Here is a 17,382-nt window from a genome sequence, read left to right as displayed (position 1 = left end):
GAAAATTAACGGGATTCATTATTTAATTTCCTGTGTCAGGTTGATGAATACAGTTTGTGTGTGTGTGTTATTCTCTGTACCTTTCCAGCATCTGATGTACAGTGAAGATCATTTCTGCTGTACTGTGCTGTGGCTCTGAACTTACAATGTTTTTTTTTTTAATAGATCTTTATTGGAGTGTAATAGCTTCACAATACTGCGTTAGTTTCTGTGGCAGAACAAAGCGAATCAGCCATGTGCATACACCAATGCTTTTTTACATGTGTAGAGTCAGTACTTAGTTAGGCTTTTTTTTTAAGGAACTGGGTTTATGGCAAGCTCAAGTAATAAGGATTAATTTAAAAGATACACAAGACAATCAGGAAGACATAGATCTTCTATTAGTCCACTAAGGCTGCCATAACAAAATACCACAAGCTGGGTGTCTTCAACAACAGAAATGTATTTTCTCACAGTTCTGGAGGCTGGAGCCTTTCTTCCTGGCTTGTGGCCACTCACTTGCTGTGTCCTCACAACAGCCTTTGCCCTGTGTGCACTCCTGGTGTCTCTTCCTTTTCCTTATAAAGACACCAGTCCTATTGGATTAACGGCCCCACCCTTAAGACCTCATTTTAACTTAATCACCTCTTTACAGACCCTATTTCCAAATCCAGTAACATTCTGCAATTAAGACTTTATGAATTTTCTTTTATAATTTTTAAAAATTTATTTATTTTATTTATTTATTTTTGACTGCGTTGGGTCTTCGTTGCTGCGCGCGGGCTTTCTCTAGTTGTGGCGATCAGGGGCTATTCTTCGTTGCGGTGCACTGGCTTCTCACTGCAGTGGCTTCTCTTATTGTGAAGCATGGGCTCTAGGGGCGCAGGCTTCAGTAGCTGTGGTGCGTGGGCTCAGTAGTTCTGGCTCACGGGCTCTAGAGCGCAGGCTCAGTAGTTGTGGCGCATGGGCTTAGTTGCTCCGCGGCGTGACCAGGGCTTGAACCCGTGTCCCCTGTGTTGGCAGGCGGATTCTTAACCACTGAGCCACGAGGGAAGCTCAAGCCTTCAACATATGAATTTTGAGGGACATAATTCAGCCCATAGAAGACCCCACAGTAACCCAGGAATAGGAAGTGCTTTATGAGGGGTGTCACAAAGGCTGTAACTAGAACCTAGCTGGTTTTAGTGATTTCAGATCTTATCTTACAGTCAGGATGGACCAGGTTATGTTCTGGTAATAAACATCCCTCCAAACCTCAGTGGCCTACAGCAACAAAGGTATATTTCTTACTTACACTTCTTGTCTTCTATTGGCCAACAGAGCCTTCTATTCTATTCTATTCTATTCTATTCTATTCTATTCTATTCTATTCTATTCTATTCTATTCTATTCTATTCTATTCCATTCCATTCTATTCCATTCCATTCTATTCTTCAGGATCTGGGCTTATAGAGCAGCCATCATATTGAGCACTGCCAGTCTCTGTGCCAGAGGGAAGGAGAGAAGATTCATGGAAAGCCTCACCTCAGCAAACAAACGCCCAATCCCATAAAGGACATATAGCTTCTGCTCAAAACTCATTTAAACACAAAATTTGGCCAGGCAGAGTCACATGGTAGAGGCTGGACATGCAGTCCTATCAGATGCCTTGAAGGAAAAGAAATACTGGGTGAACAGTGCTAATAACTATCATATTCTTACTCCAGAGCCCCACCATAGATGCAACTTGGCCACTTGCTCAGACTCTGCTGCATTTTTGTAGATCTTCGCATTTCTCTTCCCTCTCCAAGTAGCTTCCACATAATCTCCTCCATCATCTGTCCCCTACTCCTTAGTTTTTATTATTCACAGTTCTTTGGTGCTCATAACCCATCCCTCCTTATGGCCCCTCATAATCTCTGAATCTGCCTCATTGGACTTCTCTGTTCATCCACTCCTGGTCCATTATCTCCGTACTTCTCAGAAGACATGGCTGCTACAGCTCATAAATGGACAGAGGGTTTCACCTCAAGCTACTTCATGGTCCCTAGTCTATGAACACATTTCTCAAGGGTCTGTCAACTCCTGTTCTTGAATGAGAGGTCTCTGGTTGAAAGTACTGTAGCCACACAAGGCTCCTCCTCTTCCTCAGATGCTTTGTCATAGATGTTACTCTTACAAGGAGCCAAGAGCACGGTGGGGACTGTGGTTATCAAGTCTAGGAGGATTGGTAGTCAAAAGTATGCAATCAGTTATCATTAAGCTATCAGCTCTCAGTGTCAAAGAAATCCAGGAGATTTAATATTGTGAAGAGCTTCTTCACTCCAGTTCTTAAGGATAGTTAAAAGTCAGTACGTTTAATGAACCTACATGGTTATAAGTTTTCTTTATTTATGTGAAGTAGTATAATGTTAACCCAGAGTGTCCTGTAAAAAGTTAAGAATGTTATATTGTAGAGTGCCAGTGAACATAATGCAAAGAGGTATGGTCAATAATAAAATTATAAAAGAATTCTAAAAAGTATTCAAATAATCAAAATGAATGCAGGAAAAGAACAAAACCAGAGGAGGAAAAGAGAAAACAGGTAATAAAATGGTAGATCTAAATCCAAGCATGACAATAATTATACTAAATCTTAGTAGACTAAACACTCCAATTAAAGGTCAGAGATTATCAGAATTGATTATAAAGCAAGACCCAAGTACATCCTATTTGCAAGAAAAACAACTATAAAGATGCAGATAAGCTGAAAATAAATGGATGCAAAACTATACCAGACATATGGTAGGCCAGGCATTAGAATGCTGGTGTGGTTATATTAATGTCAATTAAAATAGACGCAAAGGTAGAAAATTTTACAAAGATAAAGAGGGATGTTTCATAATGACAAAAAAATGTCAATTCATCAAGAACACCTAACAATTATGCATGTGCATATGCATGTGCAATTATGCATGCACCCAGTAGTAGGGCCATGAAGTAAAAATGGACAAATTTAAAGGAAGGAAATGACAATTCCACAATCACAGCAAGAGTTTTAATACTTTTCACTTAGAAAATGATAGAACAAATAGGCAAAATGTCAGCAAGACACTGAGGAGCTGAACACCATCAACCACCTTATTCTAACTGATATTTATAGAGCACTGGGCCCAGCAACTATAACCTGTACATTTTTTTCAAGTTCAAATACCATGTTCATCAAAAATGACCACATATTTGACTGTAAAAAAAAGCCTCAATAGACTTAGAAGCCATGCAATCAGAGTGGGCTCTCTGTCCCCAGCAGAATTAAATTAAAAATAAATTACATTAAGGAATATCCCAATATTTGGAAATTAAACAATACACTTCTAAAGAATCCATGATTCAAACAAGAAATTACAAAGGAAATTAAAAAGTATATTTAACAAATGGTAATGATGTACCAGAGGAAAATTTATGGCTTTAAATGCTTATAGTAAAGATTTTAAAGTTCTAAAATCAATGACATATGTTCTACTTCTTCAGGTAATTTCTTCAAACTAAAGAAAGGAGAGCAAGGTAAATCTAAAGTAAGTAAAATAAAGGCAATAGTAAAAATAATAATAAATGATAATAATAGAATAAATAATAAATTAAAAGATATGACATCTTGCCTGTATCTTAAGGAAAAACTAATACTTATTCTTCATAAACGCTTTCAAAAATAGGAGTGATCACTTTTCAACTCACATTTGAAGCCACCTTTACCCTGATACCCAAAGATAATGCAAAGAAAGAAAATTGCAGAATGAATATAGACGAAAATATACTTAAAACATTAGCAAATCAAATTCAGCAATATATAAAAAGGATAATAAGTCATGGCCACATAAGGTAAATACATCCCAGAAATAGAAGTTTCTTTAACATGGAGAAAAGTCTATTTATGCAATTCAGTGGAATAAGTGATTGTATTCTGTGTGTTGAAAGGGCTTTGCAAACTTTTACAGTGGTATCCATAAAGGGTTACCAGTACTATGATCTTGGGAGGTTGGTGAGCTTGTTAAAGGTAACAGGAAAGGACCATTTTCTGAGACTTCTCTGAACTGGTTTTTTTTTTTTTGACAGCATCACATCTGACACCAAATGTGTGCGTTTTTTCCCATACCAACTAGTTCTCCAACTCTCCAGATACCAGCTTGGTGTCTTACAATTTAATTCAGTTCTGACACTAACCACCCAGAATTAGCACAAACCCCAAAACCCCACAGGCTAAGGGCTCAGTCCCATAAGACTCCCCGACTTCAGGCACCAGTTCCAAGACTGGACCTCTCATATGTCTGACTGACTGGTTGTAAAATTGGGGGTTCCCACAACCCCTCCTCAGGTTTGACAGTTTGCTAGAGCAGCTCACAGAACTCAGAAAACCAGTTTAATTTCTATGACCCATTTCTTAGAAAAGATGCAACTCAGGAAGAGCCGAATGAAAGGGTTGCACAGGACGAGGTACGTGGGAAGGGGTGCAGAGCTTCCGTGTCCTCGTCAGGGGCACCGCCCTCCTAGCACCAACCTGGAAGCGTTCTGAACCCCGTTGTTTGGGTTTTTCTGGAGGTTCTATTATGTAGACATGGCTGATTAATTTATTAGCCACTGATTATTTTTTTTAACTTTTTATTTTATATTGGAATATAGCCGATTAACAATGTTGTGATAGTTTCAGGTGCACAGCAAAGGGACTCAGCCATACCTATGCATGTATCCATTCTCCCCCATGGCCACTGTTTATTGAAATCAAGCTCCAGCCCTTCTCCTCTTCCTGGAGGTTCAGGGGTGGGGATGAAAGTTACAACCCTTTACTCACTTGGCTGGTTCCTATGGCAACCAGTCCCCCTCCTTGGGGCGGGGTGTGGGTGGGGGGAACCCCAGGCAAGAGTCACCTCATTAGCATAAACTCAGGAGTGATTGAAAGGGGCTCATTACAAATAACAAAGATGTTCCTCTCATCCCTACCACTTAGGGAATTACAAGATTTTTAGGAACTCTGTGTCAGCTACTGGGGACAAAGACAAAATATATATTTCTTATTACGTCCCAATATTGCACCTCCCCACTGAGTGAAGAGGGTAAATCTAATCTTGTTTTCCCTTAGTGCCAAGGACGTGTTTGAGCTTTAGCATTGGCTGAGTTTTTCCTTTCAATATGTAAGAAATACACACACATGATTGTGATTTGAAGGAAGTCCAAAGAAAATCTTTCACAACCGTAATGACATCCAGAGCCATATAATTTGAAAGATAAGAATTGTTTTTCATGCAGTCATATGGATTGTGTCTGTAAATGTAGTCTTCTTAATTATATGTACTACTTTAGCTTCTGAAACTGCCATGGCCTCTTCCTGGCAGGGTGCACTGGCGTCCGGGGACAGGGCTGGCCCCATTGACTTTCCCAGGCCCTAGGAACAGACAGGGTAGCTACTTATAATCTGGACAGCTATGCAAAAGAGTTTTCGTTGGTGGCCTCAACATGCAAATCTTTGAGTCTCAATCATATTCCCTGAGTTTCCTCTGGGTTTGAGAGTCAAATAAACTCCCAGGTCCCAATTAAACTCATTCAAACTCGCCTTTTTTGAGTCTTGTGCAAGCATCTGACTCCTTGGAACATGAGCACAGCTCAAAAGGTGCAACATCCAGGGCTTCTAAGACCCATGTGTGGGTTGGTCCGAGGTCAGGCAGAAGATGAAACTGAACTAAACCAACTCACTGAGTTGGGATACAACCACTAAAGTTCTTTTGGATTTCTTTTGAAACCATAAATCACAATTTTCTTGCAAACACTCAGCCAAGATTTTTCTTAGAACATGGCTTCACTTTGCTTAAATAAAATAGACCCATATTACAGCAGTTTTGTAAAATATGGTTGATACACAATGAGACAGCTAGATATTGTTCAGGCCGTCCATGCGTCAGACACACAGAGTGCGTTAGATGTGCAAGAGATTTATAGGGGAAACTCTTGCCAGAGAAAATGGGGATGGAGTTCAGGGAGAAGGGAGAACAGAGTGACCCCAGGGGAAAGAGAGGGATGGAGGGAAACTGGATGCATTTCTACAAGAGTTTATCAAGCCCATCAGGAGTCTTCAGGCTAAGGACACCCATCAGAGGAGTCCCGTGCCTTCCAGAAATGGATCTGCCTTAGTAACCCTGCCACACTAGGTCTTTGGCTGAGATATTATATTATATATAATATTGCATATATATGTATATATACATATATGTGTGTGTGTATATATATATACACACACACACACAATGTTTACAGTGGTTTTCTTGGGAAATAGTAACATTTCTGTATGGGGGGAGGTTCCTTTGTACTTTTATATTTTCCAAAATTTCTGCACTTCGGTATGTGTATTCTTAAATCTGGTTTGAGATTTCAACAAGTTTCTCTCTCTCTTTTTTTTAAAGTAATCCCTTTACTAATTTCAGAAATTGGCAATGCTCATGGTGCGGGGGCACACGTGCACGCTCGTGCATGTGTGTGTGTGTGTGTGTGTGTGTGTGTGTGTGTCCTTGCTTGGGCCAATTTGCACCAAGCTTCCTGATTCTTCTTTTTCACCTTCCCCAGATTCTCCTTCTTCCAGAAAATTCACTGGAAACATCTCTTTGGGATAAGAAACAAACCTGTTTATAACCTTCTGTCCACTTTCCCTTACCTAAGCGAGTTTGTAGGTTACTGGCTGATAATTATTGTACACTAAAAATTGGGAACTAATCCAGACACAGAAAAACATGTGTCCTGGGCTCTCCAAAGAAGCATAATGGATCCATTTGGAGGACAAGCCCCATATTAGGGTCTTATGAAATTCAAAATGAAGTTGTGCCCTGAAAGGATATATAACTAAGATCTTCTAGCCTATTTTACAAGTTAATTGCATTGTAAGGTCATTTTGGCTACAAAAGCTGCATTGGGTTCAACAGAGTCCCTTCCAAAATTCATGTCCACCCAGAACCTCAGGGTATGATCTTATTTGGAAACAGTTCTTTGCAGATATAATTAGTTAAGATGAGCTCATTTTGGATTAAGGTGGGCTCCAAATCCAATGACGGGTGTCCTTATAAGAAGGCAATGTGAAGATGCAGGGGAGACACACCCAAGGAAGACTATATGAAGACAATGGCGGAGACGGGATTGACGTGTCCACAAGCCAAGCCATGCTTTCCAGATTGCGTCCCCCCCAGCACCTTCAGAGGAGGCATGATCCCGTCCACCCCTTGATTCTAGACTTCTATCCTCCAGAGCAGTGAGAAAACAAATGTTTGCTGAATTAAGCCACCCAGTTTGTGGTACTTTGTCGCAGCAGCCCTAGGGAACTAACATAGAAGGCGATGTGACAAAGCTGCTCTGGAGAGGGACAGGAGGACTAAGAACACATGAGCAGAGGGGTCATTGCGTGCCCTCCTCGTGTTCCCTCCCCTCCATCAACAAGATTCACTAGATGAAGCACCCTAGATGGAGGTTGGTAACACCTGAGCTACGTTGAGGACTGGTCCTCTCTGCCAACTCACATTCCAAAGCCAAATGCTGGGCTGGATAAGATTCTTCATCTTCACATGCAAACAGATAGCAAAAAGTGTATAAAGAGTTTCCTTCATGGCTCCGGGTCACCCAAGAGCAGAGATGCTCATCCTCACAGACTAGCTGGTTCTTCTGCTTCTCTCTGTTGACCAGAGAGTGCAAATGAGATGAAGGGGGGCTTTGTTTTAAATGCACCCTGACAGTTTATGATCATGAACATGAACAAGATAGCAGCCTAGGGACCATTTGCAGGTGATGGTTCATTGCCAGCCTCTCCGTGGGAAAACATCGTTCTTCAATCACAAAGGCGATGTCATGGGAAGTCAGCAGAGGCCATGCACCAAGTGGACCTGGAGGGGCCAGGCCTGGGAAGGGGACCTGGGAAGAAATGGCTGCAGCTGTCTGCAGGTAGCAGACCGTGGTTGAGGGGTCAGCATGAGCACAGGGCAGCTAGCAGTCTGGTAAGCCCTAGGGGTGAAGCCAAGGTAGAATCCAAATGCTGTCAGGGCACCCTGAAGAACAGAGGGGCCGCTGAGTGTCTCTGTCAGGAAAGACGAATTGGGGATGGAGAGGGAGTGAACAGGAGGCAGAGAGCGGGGTGATGCCCAGAGGTGAGGGGAGAGCGGAGTGTGAGGGAGGAGAGGGAATGAATGGGGCGTAGACCTACCCGCGCTGGAGGGCCCGCGGCACTGCTGCAGTTCTTCAGCACACAGGACACCATCACGGACGTGGTTTCCTTGAGTTTAACTTCTGCCCTGCTCTGATTTTGTCTTGGTCTAAGCGAAGTTGATAGTAGGTGTGTGCTGTGGTTTAGCAGGACCCTTCAGGGTCTGGGGGTCTCAAAGGTCTTCATTTCCTGCACTGATCTTACTTTACCTGTTTATGTGTCTCACTGTGTGGCAGGCTGCCACTTTGCGGAAGTTCAGTCCAAGTTCTGGGTTGCCAAGTGGCATGCAATAGCGATAAATCGATCCCTGCAGCTTCATATGAATGTGAAAATAAGCGAAATAGTAGGAAAATTGAGAGTGTGTATCACACGGACTGGAGTCGTTTGGGGGATTCTAATGAGATGCTGTATATGGAAAGCAGGTGGGGTCCAACCAAGAAAGAGAAAGCACACCGTAGGTTAAACAGAGAAATTTTAATATCAAAATTATTAACTGTAATAAAGGAATAGCTACGAGATATAAGAGAACTTTTTAGGGTACCCTAGGGCTGAGGGATGACCCCCAAAGGAGGACGAACTTGGAAGGGGTTCTGATCTCCCTGGAGAAGATGTGGATGGGCCACTGGACAGCAGAGAAGCTGGCTGATTTAGCCAAGCTAGAGCTGGTCTGGACTTGATGGGCGAGCAAGGAGGGCAGACAGGGAGCAGTCTTCTGCAGTCAGTGGCACTGGGCAGTGGGAGCCTGGGCTCAAGAGGAGCCAGCAGCCTGCATGGCTGGGTTCACAGAGGCAAGGCTGCTGAGGTGGACCCCTGGCCACGGGCATGCTGCACCAGGGCCGTGCTGGGGCTTTTTTGTCCTGTGTCAAGAGGTGTGTGGATAGTTCATCACTCAGGTAGAGGATGCAGGGTGACAGAGGGACCACTTTCAGCCCCTGTGGCCCTGACAGGACCCCCTGGAAGTTCTCACGCCCACATGGCTGACTCTTATCCCTCCCACGGAAGTTGCAGGAAGCCCCTACCTCCTGAAATGCCCCTCAGTTGAGCAAGCTTAACGTGGTGCTCATTTTAAAGGAGAAATAAAGGAATGTCATTGTATATTACCAAGCCTATGTTGAAGGGTGCATCCGGAGCCAGAGGAAATCAATTGATAATGACACAGAGCTTAGCGAAGAGACCGGCACATAGTAGGTGCTCAGTGATTGAAAGCTGTGAGTGTTATACTTCTTACTCGGAGAAACTGAATAAATGTAAATTATTTGGAAGGCATTGAAATGTTAGGCAGCCGTGTTAATATTTCTTGTTATGTAATTTTTGTGGTGTATTATTTAACTAGACACAAAGTTAAGAATCTGTGTGTAAGCTGTTTCTCATTTCTAATTCATGTTTACTTTTTTTTTTCATTTTCTTTTTGTCTAGGTCTTATATAACATATTAATCGCCTTCACAAAGATGCATAAATTTGAAGACATAGAACCTGTGGACATTTTGGCTGGATGTGCCCGATTCATTATTGTGGGGTGCGGGGGAGTGTTTTTCGGCGTCATTTTTGGATTCATTTCTGCGTTTATCACACGTTTCACTCAGAACATCTCCGCAATTGAACCCCTCATCGTCTTCATGTTCAGCTACTTGTCCTACTTAGCGGCTGAGACGCTCTATCTCTCTGGCATCCTGGCGTGAGTACAAACCAAGGACCAACTCTCATCCAATGAAAGAGAGTTTAGGACCACATCTTGTGGACCAGCCTTTGAGAAAGACCTGACTCCTAATGCTAATCTTCAAAAGCGTTTCAGGATTCAGGTTTTTTGAACTTTTGCAAAATCCAATTCAGATCCTTCGCCAAACAAATGTTCTCTCCAGCATTTGCTTTTGCTCTGTTCTGGTGATTTTCCTGCATAGCAATTATAAGGTCAATTTATAACGCTCAGAAAAGCTGGTGCAAAGAGCTGGGGGAGGTTCAAGGTTAAAGTCTCACTTCAGTCGTTATGTTTTTTCCTTGAAAAATACATTATTTTAAAGTTAAAGGGAAGCATGCCATGAGCTACTATCATTCCTGGGCTCTGCCTTTTGCTATTTCCTTCAAATCACATCACAGCTCCAGGACCGGTCAGTGTGGAGTGAAACTAGGTAGATGGGAGAAGACTAGAAATTCAGATTGTTTTTCCTAATGAAAATATTTTTGAAATGTTTATCCTTGTGTAGATCTTGGAATGAGGCTTCGCAACTTGGCTTATTCTATCTGATCATGTTGCCTTCTTTATGACGTCATCCTCATACCCAGCCACTTGGGCACAATGTTATTGTATAGAAATATTTATCTTCATTAAATACAACAGTGTAAAGTCTAGGCACTCATCGTTTTCCCACCTTAAAAGTTAGCAAACTACTAAGACAAGACAAAGTCCTTTCTTTCCCATCCAGACTTGCTAAGTGGCTCTAAAACAAAACATTTTAAAGGAAAAATTTCTCATTAAAATTTTGTAGGAAACATTACAACATGAGGGGGTCTCGCTGAAGTATTCTTTCTAGGTAACTGCACTGGGTTATTTTGGTTTAAGGCAGGCGAAGTAGAGAGTACGAGGTGGGGCTGACAAAGCTCATGATGGGGGTGGAGGGAGCAAAATAAAAACAGTCCTGCTTCTGGCTTGTGCATGAATTGTGTGACATTTTGTTGCGGGAAAACCATGTCATGCCCACCTTCCCTACCACACTCAACTTGTGCAGACCCCTTAGGGAGGAAGAAGAGGAAGAAAGAAAATCTCAGGAAAAACCTGCAGCCAGAAAGAGGACTGGAAAAGATGTTCTTTCTGGATTAAAAACAGGATTTGTGTCTCTGTGCCATCACCAATAGGGAGGACTTTCCAATGAGGGGCAAGGTCTTGTGGCTTCTCCCTGAGACTCTTTTCCTTTTGCAGAATCACAGCCTGTGCAGTGACAATGAAAAAGTATGTCGAAGAAAATGTGTCCCAGACATCCTACACGACCATCAAGTATTTCATGAAGATGTTGAGCAGCGTCAGTGAGACCCTGATCTTCATTTTCATGGGCGTGTCCACCATTGGGAAGAACCACGAGTGGAACTGGGCCTTCGTCTGCTTCACCCTGGCCTTCTGCCAGATCTGGAGAGCCATCAGTAAGACACAGCAGGGCCCGGAGAGTCCCACCTGCTTCTTTTTTTATTTTTCTTATTCCTTCCTGCAAGGTTAAAGCATAAGCAATGAGGTGATGCCAACTGGTTTTACTGGTTAGGGGGGTTTGGGTACCTTGTAGTGACCAGGAATGTTCTCCGTTTGCTTCCTCAATCCGTTCAGAATAATTACTGGCCGATAAGGTTCTGCACTGAAGCAAGGCTGGAGGAGGAGCACCTTTTTTTAATTGAGAGAAAACTTTCACATCTATGCATTTAAATATAACTCAGTACATTTATCCCTTGCTCTTCACTTCTTTGCCAGTTTATGAGTTCTTGCACCTTAAATCAGATATAGATTATACACTGCGGGCTTTCTTTTATACTTTTGTGACAGGAAAAGTGAGATCTCACAAACTGTAGTCTTTGTAAGGCAAGTACTGTTAGAAAACAGTCTCCTAAATATTACAGGTGGTTTTAGTCAAGGGTTGAGTGTGATATATAGAAAACGAAGGAAGTGAATCTCTATTTTTGAAAAGTGCTTAGTAAAGGCAACTCTACAATGTAACTGGTATCGACCCTATAAAATATGCCTAATTTAAAAACACGAGGTGTCTTGACTAATGGCTTTTAATTTAACTTGTATATTTATGTTTCTGGAGCTAGAAAGAACACTCAATACTGAACTACAAGATATGCTTTACCTTTTGATTAGAAGCGATTATATTTTTAAATGACTTTAACCAATATTTGAAGCATTTTTTTACATGACTTGGATCAGTATTTTCAAGCCAATTGCTCAAAGAGAAATTAGGAGAAATGGCTCAGAACTCATCTTGAACATATCCATTCTAAATTTAGAATGGTTTTTAGGATTTAGGCAAGAATAACAAGAATGTAGAAATATTAAAAAATTCATAAAAATAACTGAATATATGTGCCTATTGGGTCTCCAGGAGAGAAAAGAATTAAGGATTCTGTGATATAAATTTATAATCTCACAAGTCCTATCAGTATTACTAACTAGCTGTTTGACCTTGGACAGATAGTTAACTACTCAAAATCTTCTTCCCCAACCACAAAATGGTGGGTATGGACAGATTTCGTAGGTCCCTTTCAGTTCTAATACTGGAGGGATCTACAGGAGAGGAGGGTTAATGTCAAGAGGAGCACCACCTCAGAGCTTCCGCCCAGCCAACAAGCATAGAAACCAGCTGGGGGATTAATGTAGGGGAGACCTCACGATGCTTCACCCTTGGTGACCAGCCACCCAGCTCCTTCATTTTCCATCCGAGGGAAATGATGTAACAGTTCCCAGGAGAATGACTTGGCCACGTCACAGCAAGGGACAGAGCCAGGTGTCGGCGTCCAGCTCTCCCACTCCTGCCTGACTCATCGTAGCTAAGAATAGTTCACACTCATGAAGGCTTATAACATAGAAGGTCGGGCTTTATGTTATTCATAGATATTAAATTATTAAACCTTACGTCCACCTTCCGGTGTAAGTACTCAGTACCTCCAGAAAGCAGGTGAGAAGACTGCGTACATGAAAAGATTGACTTTTGCCCAAGGTCATAGGACTAGCTCGTGGAGGAGCCGGGACAAACAAAACAAAATGAGAAAAATTAAGTTTTACTGTTTCCTGCACTGTCAGTGTCCCTGCTTTCAGAGGATGCTAGGAAAGAATAACAAGAATGTAGAAATATTTAAAATATTCATAAAAGTAACTCTGACTATATGTGCCTGTTGGGTCTTCAGGAGAGAAAAGAATTAAGGGTACTCTGATATAAATTTATAATGTCACATCAAGTCCTATCACCGTTACTAACTAGCTATTTGACCTTGGACAGACAGTTAACTACTCAAAAGCTTCTTCCCCAACCACAAAACAGTGGGTGTGGACAAATTTGTTAGGTCCCTTTCAGTTCTAACACTGTGGGGATCTACAGGGCAGTAGAGTTAATGTCAGTGATGCTTGCTGTGATGTCTGTGCGATTAGAAACCACATGAGGATACCGAGAGGTTTATTGCTCTCCAGGGAGACCTCTGCTTTGATGAGTCAGAGCATCAGTGAAGGGACCTTTCTCACTAGGAACCACTGTCCGGGTGGCAGCTCAGCCACATGGGGATGAAAAGCCAATGTGGTAGAAAACACCTCTGTGTTTTCAGCAAGCTCTCCTGCCCTCCACCTTCCACTTACGGACAGTAAGAAGCACCCCCTTGGACCCCTTGCCAACTTCCTTTCTTTTTTGCATTGAGCCTCAAGAAGAACCAAACCAACCACAAAAGATCTGCTCACCTGCAGAGACCCCAGGCACTGCTAGGGCTCATCTCACCTTCAAAATCACACACCTCCTCTGCTGACCCAGTGAGAGTATGAGCTGATAAAAATGCTTCTACCCTCCAAGGGATACCCTTGCTTTTCTTGGTTTTGAAAGGCTGAGCAAAATTTATAAAATAGATTAGAAAATATATACCATTTCTTATATCAAAAGTATCAAGATTTATTACTTTAAATACACACACACACACACACACACACACACACAGAGGCAGTCATGCTGGGAAACTACCAGAGAACACTTCTGACTTGAAGCACTGCTGTCTCACAACTACCCAAGAAGTAAAAAGTTTTGTAAGCTGTTCTGTTTGGGATGGACTGCCATGGGTGTGATGGAATTAGGTTCCCTTGTTTTGTGGGCACATGCACACGACTTGGGTTCACTAACGCTGCTGTGTCTCCTCACTTGTGACCCTCTGCTCTAATACATATTTCCCCCCTTCTAGGCGTGTTTGCTCTCTTCTATATCAGTAACCAGTTTCGGACTTTCCCCTTCTCCATCAAGGACCAGTGCATAATTTTCTACAGTGGTGTTCGAGGAGCTGGAAGTTTTTCACTTGCATTTTTGCTTCCTCTGTCTCTTTTTCCTAGGAAGAAAATGTTTGTCACTGCTACTCTAGTAGTTATATACTTTACTGTATTTATTCAGGTTGGTAGATTTCTTTCATATTTGAAATAAGTCGATTCTTCTCAGGATTGTGTATTAACTTAGTAAAATACCAAGAAAGGGACACTTTATCTGATTTTCAGACAAGTGCCCAATACCCAAACTAAATTCCCAAATATTTCTAGATCATGTTTTTGGCCATCCTGTAACCTCTACATTTTGTGACCTTTTAATTGATAAAACATATTAATCAAAATATCCCCTTGTACAGGTGAATGTCTATTGCTGAAAATGAGATAACAATTAGTACTAAATAGTTTTTTTATAGCTTTTATTATAATAGTTTTTATTATAGTTTTTATTATAGTATTAGCTCTCAGCAAACTAATGGGAGGTTATTTTAAGGAATGAAACTAAACCCCTGCTTTAAATTATAGACATCAGGCCTATTTTTATTGCAGAGTGTAAAGGTATTAAGTAAGAACTAAAGTAAACACTGGAGCATTTATCCAGGAGAAACTAGTACAAAGCAAAGACATTAAAATTGGAAGTTCTAAATTTGCAATAGATTTGCTCTCTATCCTGACAGTCTTCACTACAACAAAATGCTTTATTTTGTGGTTTATGATCTAGGGAATCACAATTGGCCCTCTGGTCAGGTACCTGGATGTTAGAAAGACCAATAAAAAAGAATCCATCAATGAAGAGCTTCATACCCGTGTAAGTTATCTCTTGGTCATAATTAATAAGTTGATAAGATGTTCCCTCTTTGTCACCTATGGGAGTGATTTAGAACTTTGATGAGGTGTGTATATGTCACTAGACATGGCCTCTTTCCTCTCCAGCTCCACCAACAGTGACTGTACTAGTTTCCTGGTGCTGCTGTAGGAAATTATCGTAGACTTAGTAGCTTACATCTTACAGTTTTTATCTTACAGTTCTGGAAGTCAGAAGTTCACAATGGGTTTCATTGGGATAAAATCAAGATGTAGCAGGGCTGTACTTCTTTCTGGGGGTTCTAGGAAAGGGTCTCTTTTCTTGCCTCTTCCAGCTTCTAGAGGGTCTTGGCATTCCTCGGCTTGTGGACCCATCCTGTCTTCAAAGCCAACAATGACCAGTCAGGGCTTTCTCATGCTGCATCACTCTAATACTGACTCTTCTGCCTTCCTCTTCCACATTAAAGATCTTTATGGTTATACTGGGCCCATGTGGGTAATTTAGGGTATTCTCTCTATCATAAGGTCAGCTGAATAGCAAGCCTAAATCCATCTGCTATCCTAATTCCTCTTTGAATAAAAAGTAACATATTTGCAGGCCCTGGGGATTAGGACCCCGTACATCTTTGGGGACCATACATTCTGCCTATTGCATCTGTCCTTTGCCCTTCAAAGACTCATGTCTGTTCCACATGCAAAATACATTAACCGATCCCAACATCTCAGAAGCCTCAATCCACTATAGAATGAACTCAGAGACCAAAAATCTCACCTACATCTTGTGAGTTCAAAAGACCCAACTCTCAGCATCTCAACCATCTAAATCAAGGATGGGTGAGGCTCTGGGTATAATCCATCCTGAGACACAGTTCCTCTTCACTCTGAACCTGTGAAACTCAGGAAACAAGTCATCTTTTCCCAAAACGCACTGGTAAGACAGTCATCAGATAACGGCTATAGATATTTCCTTTCCAAAAGGGGGAAATATGGACGGAAAAAAGGAGTCATCTACCCCAAGCAAATTTCCAAGTCTGCCTGGGTTTCCAGTCCTGGGTTCCAGTCCTGGGAACAATCTTCTGTGATTCTTTGCTCCACCTTCTGTGTTCTCCCCTCCACCCTCTGAGTCACAGTTCTTTTTTCATGAACAGTAGCAGGTGTTTGTGACTTATTAGTTTTGTTTTGTTTTGTTTTGTAATTTTTATTGGAGTATACTTGATTTACAAGGTTGTGTTAGTTTCAGGTGTACAGCAAAGTGAATCAGTTATATGTATACATATATCCACTCTTTTTTAGATTCTTTTCTCATATAGGCCCTTACAGAGTACTGAGTAGAGTTCCCTGTGCTCTACAGTAGGTCCTTATTAGTCATTTATTTTATGTATAGTAGTGTGTGTATGTCAACCTCAATCTCCCAATTTATCCCTCCCCCCCCTCCTTGCCCCCTGGTAACCATAAGTATGTTTTCTACATCTGTAACTCTAGCGGCTTATTAGTTTGATCAGCCTGCTTCTTGCCTGTAAAATTTGGGGCCCAGTAGCTTTCTTTCGTTTCATCTTCTCTCTCTCCCTTTTGGGTCCAAGCTAGCAGTGTTTCTGTCAGGGTTCAACAAGGGCAGCAGAACTAGCAGGAGATGTATATCAAGAGCTTTGTTGTAAGGAATTGGCTCACCTACAATGGGTGCTGGGGAGGCAGGTCCAAAGTCTGTAGGACAGGCCACCAGGAAGGGTGGGTTGGAACTCTCAGGCAAAAGCAAGTGGCATTTTCTTCTGCTTTATTCTTCAGGCCTTTCAAGTGATCAAATCAGACCCACCCAGATTATCTAGGATAAGATCCCTTACTTAAAGGCAACTGATCAGTGACCTTTAATCCTATCTACCAAATACTTCCACAGCAACATCTAGACGGGTATTAATAATAACAGGGGAGTAGCCTAGCCAAGTTGACGCCTCAGAAAACTATCACGATGAATAATGTTCAGAGTTGCCTGACTTGCTTCTAAAATCATTGTTCTAAAAAAGGAAGGAAGGAAGGAAGGATGGAAGGAAGGAAGGAAGGAAGGAAGGAAGGAAGGAAGGATGGATGGAAGGAAGGAAGGAAGGAAGGAAAGAAAGGAAGGAAGGAAGGAAGAAAGGAAGGAAGGAAGGAAGAAAGAAAGAAAGAAATCATTATTCTAATGGAACATGGGATTTTCTGCTCTTCCTGAACTTATAATAAAGAAGGGGTAACAGCTTCCACTTCAGCAGACATGGCCTAGTGGTAGTTTTGGTGAAAACTTCCAACTCTGACAAAAGTGAAAATGAAGTCGATCATGGTTTCCGCCAGTTTGTTTTAAGTCCAACACAGTATTGAAGGGATGGCGTTTCATGTGGCTACAGGAAATAGAAATGAGAACTCATGTATGGAAAACATAGGGTGAGAGGCTTCAGC

General features: G+C 41.8%; 1 protein-coding gene across 2 annotated transcripts in view; it reads left to right on the top strand.

Moving 5' to 3' along the window:
• The window catches only part of SLC9A4 (solute carrier family 9 member A4), a 64,918-nt gene that overhangs the window by 21,447 nt on the left and 26,089 nt on the right, over window positions 1-17,382 (top strand). For both annotated transcript variants that reach the window (XM_082357375.1, XM_082357374.1), the window contains exons 3-6: window positions 9,581-9,840; window positions 11,080-11,297; window positions 14,079-14,281; window positions 14,873-14,959. In XM_082357375.1, the coding sequence (XP_082213501.1) occupies window positions 9,581-9,840; window positions 11,080-11,297; window positions 14,079-14,281; window positions 14,873-14,959 (768 nt within the window). The remainder of the gene's footprint in view (window positions 1-9,580; window positions 9,841-11,079; window positions 11,298-14,078; window positions 14,282-14,872; window positions 14,960-17,382) is intronic.

This window comes from Balaenoptera borealis, assembly GCF_965194805.1.
Source record: "Balaenoptera borealis genome assembly, chromosome: 15".
NCBI lineage: Eukaryota > Metazoa > Chordata > Mammalia > Artiodactyla > Balaenopteridae > Balaenoptera > Balaenoptera borealis.
The sequence above is the reverse complement of the archived record's forward strand: the minus strand, read 5'-3'. Positions and strand labels throughout refer to the sequence as shown.